The sequence below is a fragment of the Nothoprocta perdicaria genome, unplaced genomic scaffold, assembly GCF_003342845.1.
Source record: "Nothoprocta perdicaria isolate Ctin4 unplaced genomic scaffold, notPer1 scaffold_45, whole genome shotgun sequence".
NCBI lineage: Eukaryota > Metazoa > Chordata > Aves > Tinamiformes > Tinamidae > Nothoprocta > Nothoprocta perdicaria.
The window spans coordinates 2,885,393-2,899,327 of NW_020455699.1; the positions used below are offsets into that span (position 1 = coordinate 2,885,393).

The 13,935-nt window shown below is 36.9% G+C and overlaps 1 protein-coding gene across 1 annotated transcript in view; it reads left to right on the plus strand.

Annotated features, from left to right (window-relative positions):
* ISOC1 (isochorismatase domain containing 1) overlaps window positions 1-12,696 on the plus strand; it is a 19,488-nt gene extending 6,792 nt beyond the window's left edge. Inside the window, exons 3-7 of the mRNA XM_026046585.1 lie at window positions 2-295; window positions 8,687-8,806; window positions 8,955-9,158; window positions 9,525-9,641; window positions 12,164-12,696. Coding sequence (XP_025902370.1) covers window positions 2-295; window positions 8,687-8,806; window positions 8,955-9,158; window positions 9,525-9,641; window positions 12,164-12,310 — 882 coding nt within the window. The 3' untranslated portion in view covers window positions 12,311-12,696. The remainder of the gene's footprint in view (window position 1; window positions 296-8,686; window positions 8,807-8,954; window positions 9,159-9,524; window positions 9,642-12,163) is intronic.
* The last annotated feature ends 1,239 nt before the right edge of the window (window positions 12,697-13,935 follow it).

The following is a 13,935-nucleotide window of genomic DNA, read 5'->3' on the forward strand; positions in this document are numbered from 1 at the left end:
GGCGGCGGCTCCGGCTCCGGGCGGCGGCGGGGGCTGCCCGGCGGCGGCGGGCGGCGGCTCCGTGCCCGTGCTCTTCTGCTTCTCCGTGTTCGCGCGGCCCTCGAGCGTGCCGCACGGCTCGGGCTACGAGCTGCTCATCCAGAAGTTCCTCAGCCTCTACGGGGACCAGATCGACATGCACCGCAAGTTCGTGGTGCAGCTCTTCGCCGAGGAGTGGAGCCAGTACATAGACCTGCCCAAGGGCTTCCTGGTCAGCGAGCGCTGCAAGGTGCGCCTGGTGCCGCTGCAGATCCAGGTGAGCGCCGCGGCCGCGCTGCCACAGGTGCCGCCGCCCGCCGCCCGCCCGCCGAGCCCCGCCGGGGGCGCCTGGGTGCCGCGAGCCGCCCCGGCCCGGCGGCAGGCGAGAGCGCAGCCGCGGCCGCCGGGACGGAGCGGCCGCCGGGACGGAGCCTGCGGGGCAGAGCGGGACGCGCGGCCGCCCCCTGAGCGCCGCGGGGCGAGCGAGCGGCCGTTGTACCCGGCGAAAGTGGAAGTAACGGCCGCGGCTGCGGTGGTTAGTGCTGCTCCTTTAAGCAGGACTTACTGTTAGGCTGCTGTTGTTAGCCGGTTTAAAGCAGGGAGCACGTTCCTAGGTGGAGTTGAGCGCTGCCAACTCCGGCGTGGCGCTTCCAGAGGGCCCCGCCAGAGCCCTTCCCTTCTCCCGCAGGTTGTGGCTCCCGAGGAGCCTGTATTCCCACCTTGCCCCAAAAGGGCTCTCCGTGACAGACAGATTCACAAGGCGCTAGTTTTGTAGCCGTCAACCAGGAAACCAGACTACCAGACAGATACAGTACGTGTGTTTCATACTGAGATACCTCTGTGCATGCTGGAGTTTGATCCAGTCATACTGTGGTACCTGCACTCGGACCAGAATTGCAGTCTTTCTCCTTATTCCAACTTTCAAAACCTTTTTTTTTTTTTTTTTTTTTTTTTTTAACACAAAGTTAGCATTTTAATTAAGAAAATTTTGTTTTTAATTTGTAAGTCAGAAGTTTTGCTCGGTCAAGTCCAGATTATTACTAGAAAAAAAATGTCAAATCCTGAAGTATTGCTGTCTTTCTCTGTTTCTAGAAGGGACCTTTTTTTCTTTCCCGATTTGTGTGCTCTCCCCAGTCAGGGTGTCTTGAACTCATAAGCTGTCAAGATATTTTCTTTTTCACGTGCACTGTACATCAGAGACACTTTTGAAGTATTTTTTCTCCTTCTGACTAACCATATATAGGTAAAGACTGGTTAAAAACATAAAACTCACGTAGTAACTTATTTTGTCATTTTTTACTTAYTTTGTCATCATTTTTAGCTTAAAGCTTTTCTCCTTTTGTATGTTGCAAACAGAATGGGTGGGAGTCCAGCCAGAGAAACTGGGAAAAAGGGCTGTTTTCAATGGTGTGATACTTAATTTAAGTATTCTGTGCATAGATCCTACATAATTTGATGCGCTGTCGGTGATGTAGGTTAGAATTTTATTTATTTCTATATCCAGATCATTTTTCTGTGTAGCCTTTTGCAGATTGATCTCTGTCCTGAAACTAAGTGCAACCCAAGCATTCATAGCAAGATGTCCATCTCGGTGTTAAGGTCAGTATTGGGATGCTGAATGGTATTTCACTGTTGAGTGTAAACACACTAGTGCATCCTTAACTGAATGCAGGAATTCAGGATCAACAGCCTAAAATATGATCTCTCTAATTCATTAGCTGCTTTCAGTGATGCTGTTAAATCCTGTGACAATGGCAGCTGTTGATACGAAAACGGTAGTAGTTGTGTGTTATTTTAGTTGCCTTTTTGATGTACTTCAGCAGCTGAGAATGAGGAGGAGAGGACATAATGATGTCAATCAGCCTTCCTTGAGCCATCAGCAGGTGCTCAGAGATCTCTTAATTTGAAAATACTTGCTCTAATGTAAGAGCACAGATCACAGCTGCATTTTCTAAGGACCTTCAGAATATACAGAATATATGAGGTTTACTGGAGATGATATTTTCTTCTTCTGTCTTAGTTCATGCATTGCCTCTGTTGTACGCTTTTTGTTTCTTGGACTCTCTTTTTTCTGCAGTTGTGCATCACACACGTTTGTCAGCCCTGTGGTGTATTCAGTAGAAATACCATTTTGAATGCCTTGTGAAAGGCACTGATGCTGTTTGATTTGGACCATTCAGTTATAAAATTCAGTTATAAAATACATTTCTTTAAATACTTATGCTGCATCTTATTTCCATACAGATTTTTTTCCTGTGGGTTTTGATAAAATATGTATATGTATTTAATTATGAATGATTTCTTAACCCATAGGACAGTGTTTATGAACTAGAACATTCTGCCATTTAGATTACTTTTCAGTGTAGACTAATGTGTGGAAAGGTATACATTTTGTTGCAATAGCTCAAGAAATATCATCACCAAATGATGTTTGACTGGAATATTTCAATTCCTGCTCTACAGTTCAGGGAGATTGTAATCTCACTTAGAAATCACCATATGTTCTCCTATGAAACCCACTTCACACAGTTCACTTTAAAGCTCTATCTGTATAGGAACGTTTGTACTAGGTGTTTTTACTTTAGTCATATTTGAGCATTTGTGCTGTACCCAAATATGTACAGTTGTTTAGTTAGAATAGCATAAAATATAATAACAAGGTTTTAGAGATTATGTTATATTGCTATCCAGTGTTACACAGAGTGATTAAGTTACAGTAAGCCCTGATGCTCTGTTTGGTTACTGATATTAAATTTTTTTGACCATGTACTTCCTACAAAGAGGCAAGTTTTCTTTGTCATGCTGTAGTTGGTGAGGTGGATATTTGCTTATTGAGGGACTGGGTGGTATCAGAAGGGGTCAGTTTACTTTTCATGAAGTTTACATATATTAAAACTTTTGATAGAATAATATTTATACTGTTAGAGAAGGACTGCTTTAACCTCCTTAAAATCTAAACACTGTTAACTTTAAACGTTGTTAAGTAATACTGCTAGAAATACTATGTTTTGCTGTGATTGTTGTAGCCTTTAGAGAACAGAATTTTAAGAAAAAAAGCCTCTTTGGAGATACCAGAAGAAAAGACAAGCCCACTTGTTACGGTTGTTAGTAGCAGAGTTCTAGCAACATTCAGATATGTGGCAGGCAGGAAGAAGATATTTCACTGTGATTTTCATAGCTTCAAGGTGACCTCTCTTTAGTAATAGTTATAGCCTACACTTACAGATTCATGATATTAAGATGCTTTGGCAAAAAATTGGCCTAAAACTGAAGTTACTGAAATAATTACTTAAGAAACTTTTATGTCGGGTTCTCTGAAAAGCAGCTTTTGTCCAGTGCGCATACTACTTGCTTGGAAAAGCGGCCTGGAGTATTATACTTAGTTATTGCTGAAAGATAAGTTAAATAAAACTCCTTGTATAAAGAATATTTTTTTTTTTAGCACATACCTAGTATTACTGTATTCCAATGCTTCTGAAATACAAGCAACACTAAGTCAGGAATGTAAGGATATTTCCCAAAGACCATGAAGAGCCAAAGCACAGATTGAAGTTTACCAGTCTAGTGCTTTACATGGGTGAGTTGCATTGCTTTTTTTTTTTTTTTTTTAAGGCAGTTGTAAATTCTGATATATTGTTGCTGCACTAAAAGCAGAGCCTGAAAACCTGGGAGTAGAGCAAAGGAGGAAAAGGACAGGACTGGAAAAAATGGGAAGATATATTCCTTCAAAGCCAGATTACATACTACCCTATGTTTGATCTGCAGTATTTTGATAATTTTTGACTTTGATGACTTCAATTTTTTTGAAATCTAATATTACTTTAATACATGCATGATGTATTTTAATCCTAAATCTGTACTTTTAGATGCCGATTTAACTGTAAATCTGCATTTTGACTTCACATAAGTATTTTCATAAGTTGAAACGCTTGTAACCTATTTGTCTGTGAATTATATTAAACAGAATTATAAATTCCATAAAAATATATTCCATATAAATATGTTCATTATAAATGCAGTTGCTTCAGGTTTTCATTGTTTGAAAGGTGTAAAGCAAAGCAAAATCAAATTTTGTAATTGTCCTTCTAGACACAAAGGAACAGAAATAGGATACTCAGCTTCTTTTCATTGTTGTCTTTTTATTATATCTTTGAAATGTCAAGGCTTCAGGATTTTCCATTCTTCCATTTTAGTGGATAACCTTGGCAAGAGATTAGTAAGGTGACTAGTGGTATCATATTAGACTATTTCTCAGCCTCAGTTGTCATCATCATGAATGGTAAGGGGGGAACTGTATTTTGAATGTGTAATGGTTCTCTCAAGTTTAAATAGGGAAAGTTAGGCCAAAACAGCATATATTACTATTTTCTTTCAAATTAATTCTGTAATTGTGATGCTTCAGCGTAGTTGCATTTTGTATAATTAATAATAATCAGCAGAAGTCAAGTAGACCTGAAAAAAACACATGTCCTTTCCCACCTAGATCTCTTCCGGAGTAAGATTTAAAGGTGTGTGTTGCTTGTGACAGCTACGTCCTGGACCAAACAAGGTCATAGAGATGACTTCTTTACCTGGTGAAGAACTGCGCCAAATTATCTAACATACCTATTCCTGGTTTGGTGTGGGAGGCATCCAATTGGAAGCAAGAAAGGCCTAATAAATAACAAGGATGGAGAGATCATAAAACAATAGATGAAGTACTTATAATTTGGRGATTTATATTGTTACTGCTATTTTCATTTAACTTGTTTAATAGCACTGTAGCTGAGTAAATGTTATATTCGGGATGGATATTGGCAGTTAGCAAGGGACTGCTTTGGCTCATAATCCTTGCTTGCCCAGCCTGACTTTTGTTCTTAAAGACAGTTGAGCACATGCTTGCATGTCAGCCAGGAGTTGTGGTTTGCCTCCACACYGAGTTTACTGCTGTGTTTTCCTCTGGACTGGTGCAGGTTTTGCCAGTCTGTTGTTGGGGCAGTGGTGTTTTAATCTGACATAGTGACTTGTGAGGTGAAGGTGAGTTAAGTCTTAGCTTTGTATGTCAGTGAAATGTGGAACATCAAATATTGCTTTTAAGGGAAAATGTGTTGAGGGAAAACAAATAACTGATTTCCATGACACACTTAGAGAAACGGAAGCTTTTCTTTATATGTAGCTGATAATTTCTATTAATATATTTATGGAATCCACTATCCACCAGTTATGATACTTAACTTTAAACAACTTTTTGTTGCATTCTTTGTTTTTCCAAACATGCTGTTCCAAGTAATGGCATAACACCAGCAAGTGTTTATTTTGATCTTGCTGTCTATTTCCTTTAGTTTTTTTTTTCTTTCTCTAGCACTGTGCTGCATGACTTTAATTATGGAGTTCAAATTAATAAGAAGTAAGTATAAAAATAAATATAAGGATATATTTCTTTAGACTGTGTAAGAAATTTCTATAGTAAATCTGTCAGCCCAATCTTATTGCCTGGATATTAACCTGAGGCATGTAAATTAAGATCATATTAAAACAGTCTGATAATAGAAGAAAGCAGATGTAAGACTTTTGCTCTTACTTCCTATGATATTTGTTGTAAGCAAATGGGATTATAGATGAGGTGGCAGTCTGTAACAAGGATGCTCACTGGTTAGAATGCTAATCAGAATTAGAATTGTCTTTAGTGTTTCACTGTCAAGATGGAAGAATGTTAATTTGGTTTCTGTAAGGTCTATTTTGAGTCTGATATTTGTAAGTATTTAGTCATACAAGTGATTATTGAAATTTAGGACAAGTGCTGTTTTTGCAGAAGATGCTAAGTGGGGAGGAGCTGCAAGCATTTAGAGATTAAAATTTAGGATTTTCTTGACAAGTTGAAGGAATGAGTTGACGTAAGATGCAGTTCAAAATGGAAACAGTACTGATCTGCGCTAGGTAGAAGCAAGCAACTGCACAAATGAGAGCTGAGGAAGTGGACTGTGTAAACAGAACAAGATCTGTGGATGGATCGTTGTTCTCTGGAGCTTTACTAGTACAAAATACGGGCAGAGAAGTGTTCCTGGGGTGCTAGGACTGSGAGACCCACTTCTGATTGCAAATTGAAAAGGACTCTAAGAGTAATGGAAATGATTGGAGGTGTAAGAAGAAAGATTAAAAGTACTAAAAGTGCTAGGTCTGCTTTMGAACAAAGGAGAAAAAAAAAAGGGAGACCTGCTATGATTTTGAAAACGTGTGGAAGAGGGTTGTGCATGGTTGTAACCATGGAAGAGGAAAGTAATGCTGTTCTTCAAATCTACTGTGAACACAGTGAATAGAACTGGAAATAGTGTTCTTGATTTGCAGCAAAGGAGCTATGGGTAAGAAAAAAAAGGATGTAAAGATAGCAGAACTGTAGGGTGGATTATATAGGTGCTATGTAAATTATGTATCACTTTTTTTTTTAATGGAACAAACCAGATGTCTGTTAAGAACGCTTGATTTTAATGTATCCTCCCATATAAGCATGGGGAGGACTAGAGCAGTCTCTTGAAAATCTTTATAGTTTACTTACATACCTKTATAATCTGCTTATAGTATACTTCTTTCTCTACTAAGAATGTTGGTGTTGTGTGTTGTACTGGATGAAAAAGTGTATACTAASGTAGTAGCTTGACTCTGAGTCCATGTCACTCATTTGACAGTCCTATGGTGATCAGTGGTTGAGACGGGGAARAAAAGATCAAGCAATGGATTGATTTTTAGAGGCAAATAATGGTTATTTGCTTGTGATATAAGTGTCAAGACAGAAATGATACATTTCCTGAGCAGGAGATACTTGCAGATAATGTTTATTTGATTTTTTTGCTGTGATAAGTAGGAAAGTTAAGTGTCCTAATTGAATATTCTGATACTATTAAGTGCCAGAGTGAAAATAATTAGGCTAGATACTCACTGTGATATTTAATTATATTATAGTTCCACCAGTTGACTTTTGTGTTTTTTAAAGAATGAGGCACTAATTCAATATTTATTTTCAAAATATTCTTAGTCCCAGACCTCATTTATTACAGCGTGCAGAATTACGGAAAGATGGAAGCATTATCTTGAGGTCATCTGCCTTCAAAGCCAACCAACACTGAATCAAACCAGTTCTTGCATTCTCTAGCTGAATCTTGAAAACTTCCAAGGATTGAGATACCACTGCTCTGGGTACCCTGTTTCAGTGCTGCTAAAGCCTCTGCTCTACCCTCCTAGTGAAGATTTTCCTGCTATCCTGATCCTCCTCTGACCCCATTAGATCCATTACCAGAACATCTGCTTTGTAATCATTACTGAATTTACCTTCAGAACTGCTTCTGATAATAGTATTGCAGTTTCATAAATRAGGCCTTGAACTGTGGTTGTGGATATTTAGAATTTTGCTCGTGATGACATCTGAGATGCAGAAATTTACCACTTATTTTTATAATACACCCATTAAAAAAGGCATCACTTCTAGAGAATCCTTTACAGATGTATGTAATTTTCTCTACAGCTTGGAACAGTCCATTCARTGTGGCTTAGTATGGCTCTTACTGCATTTGAAATTGAGATTAAAAATGGCTTACTTAGAGGCGTATGATGAATTAATGAAAGACTTAAGAAAAGAATTTAAAGAATCCCAATTCCCTGTTCTTTCGGGGTATGCTACTTTACTGGTAAAGTAATTTGGTTTTAGTTTAAGACATTTCAACCTCTATTTCCACAAAATGAGATGCGTACGATTAATGGATAGTTGCCAAGAGCAGTTTAATCAATCTGATTTATCACTCTGAAGAGCTCCTCCATGAATGTAGTTTCTCTTGAGCTCCCCGGTCATTAAAGGAATAATATGTAGCTACTTTCCTTTTCTGTAGTCGTGTTCTCAAGCCTTCTGTTTCTACTGCTAATACAAATAATTTCATATAAATACAAAGCAAATGTGACAAAATACAATCTTAAGCTCACTTTTCTTTTTCTTAACGCCACTCCTACATTCTGTWGCCTGTACAAGGGAAACTGCAAGATAATACTTATCATTAATATGTGTTCAGTTCAGTTTGTGATTGCAGTACCAGCAGACTTCTCCCTCTTTTGTTTTAGCCTTTGGATTTTCATCAGTCTGGAGCTAGAAGATTCTCAKAGAGCAAAAAAGCTGAATATTGGATAAAACTAAGGAAAGTAGTTCTATATAAGATACTTYAGAAAAAAAACCACACACTTTTACTTTATACATGCGTTAAGACTTCGACTAATCTGATTTTGTGTCATTAAGAATGATAAATTTAAAATGAGTTTGAGGAATATAATTGAGTTGTCAGTGTGGGTTTTTTGCTTTTGTTTTGTACTTCAAGATTTCTTTTTAAAGATACTTTGATACAATGAATACAATGATTAAAGATACCAAAACACACAATATTTTTAAAAATAAAGATACAGTGTTACCTGTCCCTTTTCTGAAACCTGAAAATTCCATTTATGTCTTCTCCCTAGTAACATTGTGTTGACTGTAATACGCTGGACAGTATCAAGGCAGTGCTTTTGTAGAAGCTGTCTGGAAAAACCTGTCTGCATCTGTTTCTGACTTAAAATAAAATGRAAGAAATAATTACCTGACAGAGGCTTTGCATACTCTCATGTTCTTCTGCTTTTATGAAAATGTCTTTATTGCCTTTATTTTGTTTTTCAGATGACTACTCTGGGCAACCTGACACCCTCAAGCACTGTGTTTTTCTGTTGTGATATGCAAGAAAGATTCAGACCTGCCATCAAGTATTTTGGTGATATCATCAGTGTAGGTCAACGACTGGTATGTTTATTCCTTTTTTGTGGTAGCAATTTTTATCACATACGTAAATTATCATTTTATACCACAACCAGTTACAAGCTGTTTGCTTTTGAATAATGCTGTCTTTCCTCTAAGCTTTTTTTTTTCCATTTTTTTTCCTCTCTTACAGCTTCAAGGTGCACGACTCTTAGGAATTCCAGTTATTGTAACTGAACAGTATCCCAAGGGTCTTGGCAGCACCGTACAGGAAATTGATTTAACAGGAGCTAAGCTTGTACTACCAAAAACAAAATTTTCAATGGTATTGCCAGAAGTAGAAGCAGCGTTAGCAGAGATTCCTGGCGTCCGCAGTGTTGTCTTGTTTGGAGTAGAAGTATGTGCCTTGCCATTCTCTTACTGTGTTATGATATTATATATTAGCTAACAATAACACTGTTGATTTCTGTAATAAATTTATATTGCTCAGATATCTTCTATAAGTTAAATTATTATTTATTGTACTAGCCTCTAAAATCACTCATAAAATGTGAAGTTACGTATTTAGGAACTACATGCTGTCTCAAACTTGCTTGGCATTTAAAACTTAAGCTGAAGTTAGTAAATGATTAGTAAATGATKTCATGGATGGAAAAATGTTTTAACCCTAGTCAATTAAAGCCCCTACTCTAATTTGGGGTTGTACTTCTTATAACTATAGATTGCAGCTCTTGTCAKCATGCTCTTCCCTTTTTTCTTGCAGACTCATGTCTGCATCCAGCAAACAGCCCTGGAATTGATAGGCAGAGGTTTGGAGGTTCATATTGTAGCTGATGCCACTTCATCGAGAAGCATGATGGACAGAATGTTTGCTCTTGAGGTAATGTTTCTTAAGAGTTTCTCTATGCTTTGAATCTATATATTAATTTTCATGTCTGTTATAAACTTAAAAAACATGTTGTAAGGTCAGTGACAAGTGGACAGATGTAGACTTGAAGAGGTGAATGTTGTGACTAGCTAGTAGCTTAGAGGTAGCTTAYTGTTTTTTCCTCCTTAAATAGGAACTTATTATGTAGAACCTGTTTTGGATTGCAGTCTAGGTTTTATTCTAAACACATTCATTCTACTCTCTAAACTTCTTGAAATATAATGTGATATTGCAAGTGTTCAAAGCTCCATCTTGAATGTGTGTTCTGCTCTCTCTTCTGTATTAGTGCAAATTAAAGCTTAATTGCCAGAATAATTTTATAAATTATTCCCATGAGTTTAGTCTAAATGTTAGAAAAAGTGGAGATAAATATAACATAAATTAAAAGCATATGTAACTTTGTGGTAGCAAATTTATGCAAGTGATTTTATGGTAGTAGATTCTAAGTTGCCTACAGGCATCATTGTTGTAATTCAGAAATTGGCATTTGTATTATATTTTGCAGTTTGGAAATTAAAACCAATAATAACTGATAACTACACTATTTTATACTGCTTTCATAGAATCAGAAAAGCTTTAATTTCTTTTGGTTCTAGTGAATAGGACAGAGGCTAAAGGAGAGTCATGAGTCTGTAGCAATTGATAAAATCTGTGACTAAATGGAAGGTTAATGTAGTGTGTTTCATAATGTATTATGATGTATATAGAGTACAAGAATGATTGAGTGCATGAACTTTCCAAGTCAATGCAATGTAGAATTAGACAGAATATATASAAAAGAACAAAACTTGAATGTTTAGCTTGCTTAGTGTGTGTTTGTATGTCTGATTATCACCCATACTGTGTCTGCAAGCATCAAGATTGGTTTAGAACTTGAAGTACTAATTAATTACATTTGCTTCTAAATAACTGCCTGGAGGAGGCAAGAGCTAGATACAGTAGGGAATAGGAGGCCCAGAGAAAAAGGACAGATACAAAGGCAATTAGTGATCCTGTTTGACCATGGTGATTACTCTTTTTAAGAAAATGGGCAAAACATCAGAGTATTGGAAAATTCTGGTTTAGACTACATGTATAGCTATACTGACAGTTTTTAGGCACATTCTTATCATTTATGTGCTTGGTAGTGGCTTTCGGCAGCTTGCTGCATACCTGGTAGATTGAGATAATGCTCACTGTGCTGTAGGTCTCAGGATCCTTCTTACCGTTTTCAAGATTAGTGTAATATTTGTCTTTCTTAAATTAATGGGGATCCTCTCCTGGTCACAGTGACCTTTCAAGGCACTTGCAGTGATAATTTATGTATTTATTTTTAGCTTAGTTTCTTCCTCAGGGAGGAGCTTTTGAGAATGCTATTCCCACTTTTGCATTCAGTTCTCCATACTTTCCTTCAAGTACTGTGTCTTTAGCTAACTGGAGGAAGTGACTAAAACACTAAGGACTGTGCAAGGAAAAAGTCAATGTTCCTTTTTAACAAAATCTGATGAGCTCCTTCCTTGTCTTGAATGTTAGGCTAAAGACATTATTTTCTTAGGCCTAATTTAGCTTATGATTGTTGCTATTCTTTTAAATTGTATATGCAAGCTCTCGGATTTGATTTGGGCAAGTGTTCAAAACTCCATATTTAACATCCAGTTGTGTCCAATGTTTGTGCAAATTGCATCAGATTACTGTTRTTAACAGTACTCCTTTTTAACAGTATCATTCTGTGATCTTCATGAAATGTAGATAAAATCATTTGTTTGTGATATATTTACTTTTTGTGGTGCTGAAAAACATATTTTTATACTCTGTGATGAGCATATTCTGTAGTTTTTAAGTTAAAGAATTGACTTTGGACCTACTTAGACTGAAATGAGGTGTTGATTAAAAGCAGCTGTTGGAATATTATGATACAAAGTCTGTAGAAGAATTCTTCTTTCCCTCTTCTGAGATTGTTGATGTCAATCTACTATATAACTACCAAGATCAAAATGCTAGTATAGAACAAGCTGTGAGAAAAAAGTCAGTTACAATTATATTTAATGCTTAATACTTTTATCCTGTACTTGGCTTTTTTCCCAGACCTTTTAGATCTCCTGCAAGAGGGTGAAGAAAGCTTTCCTCAGGGAAAAAGGATGGTAATAGAGAGGGGGTTGGGTCTTCTACAAGGTTGTGTGTTTAAATCTGGTTAGGCGAGGGAACCTATTTTAACTAGGAAGCTAATTCTTTCATCTATAAAGGTACTTCCTTGCACACTGCCTGAGATTTCTTCCTTCTTTCCCCTTCTTACCTACAGAATAGAACAGTCGATTTCCATCCTGGTTTTACAAATTACATTGGTAAATGTTGCAGTGGAATGGGTGATAGTTTCACTAATAGATCTTATTTTTAAAACTGACACCGCCTCCCCCCAACACACACACTTTGGTGTGTGCTCATTCACACTTAAAAAGAATCTCACTTTTTTTTCTCCCCACTGTTTTCTCTTTCAGCGTCTTGCTCGTACTGGAATTATAGTTACTACTAGTGAGGCTATATTGCTGCAGCTGGTAGCTGATAAAGAACATCCAAAATTCAAAGAAATCCAAAATCTCATTAAGGCAAGTGCTCCTGAGTCAGGGCTCCTTTCCAAAGTTTAAAGAAGATGTGCAAGAGAATTGTATTGCTTTAAGGATGAAGGAGAGCTGTAAGCGCACATGCACACATTCTTTCACACAAATTCTGGCAGAAATATAAAATTAAAAGTTGACATATTTGTTCTTGCCTTAGCAAAAATCGTTTGGTTATACTCCTCAGTGCCCATGTGTTCTCTTTAGTTACAGCTGTCAAAGGCTATTGATACAATAGGAGCCTTTTGTTGTCAGATTTTCTGTTTATTTTTAAAAGGTTAACAGAGGTGCCTGCTAGTCTACTCTATACCCACTGATTGTAACAGCTCAAAAAAGTGCATACTTCTGTGAAATTTTTGTTGTGCACTTTGTAAAAATGTATTGTGGTGTTATGTTCTACTTCTGTATTCATAGAAGATAACTATGTGTTGAATAAATGTGATGTTATAAACTGTGCTGATCTACATAAATGAAACTATTTTAATAGAGTATAATTTTAAAAGTGAACAAGATATGTGGACAATGTGTGCATTTTTGTTCTCTAAGGTAATGTTTAAATGCTTTGCTTGTTCAGTAGACAAGACATACAGATCGAGCAGCCGTTGATGTTTGATTGCCTTAGGCATCTGAAGTCTGCATCATGATTTTCAATTAAGCTGAACTTCTGACTACCCAACCATCTTTATTTAACAGTACATTAAAAAAAAAAGTTTAATGTGCTGTATATAAAGAACTAGTATAAAGTTATTCAGTACCAGCAGAAGACTACCAAAGGTTTAAATAAATTGTTAACTCCAAGCAATTAAAGAACAAAGCTTTTCAGCTTTAAATACTGAATCTAATACTATATTTAGATTTACTTTTATCATGGTTAGATTTAATAATCTTTCTCTGATTCGCTCACGGGGCCCAGCAGGCTCAGCATCAAGCCTCAACTTCTTTAGGTATAGCTGCGTAGGCTGCAGTTCAGCATCTGTTGAATGGAATATGACTAAAAAGCATCATTCAGAAAATGAGCATCTGTAACTTGTTGAAATATTTTCTTTCTGGAACCAAAATTTTAACACAAACTGTTCATAAAGGCACTTCCTTCATGTTCTAAAGGCTTAAAAATGTTGTATAAAGTTTACAGTGCAACTGTGACATTTATTTTTTTAAAAGAATTCTAGAAGATACCATGCTGAACACTGATATCCTTGGTAGAAAACTAATTATAATGCATATATTGTTTTAAATTGCTTTTTTTCCCCACAAGATGKCTCTAAAAGAATTGTTTCAGAGAATTATAACCTTTATATGTTCAAATCAAATAAAATGTTAACATTCACTGTCTCTCTTAGGCTTGTGATATTTATTGAAAAGCAAATCCCAAAAGCTTTGTTTATCAGAGGCCTTATTCTATTTCTGCAGCTGTGAAATTTCTGTAGATGTCATGGGAATTTTGTGTAAAGATCAAGAATGGATAATATCCGGTAATTCTTGTCCTCTGTGTCTTGTAATAGTGTCATTTAGTGTTGCAGAATTTTAGGAGTTTATATTATATTTCAAGTTAAAGGCAGAGAGGGGCATTAAGTTAAAGAACCCCTTTGTCCTATATCACTGACCTACTTTTATCTTCTTTTCTGGTGTATTAATCATGTTGCCTGGCAGTTTAA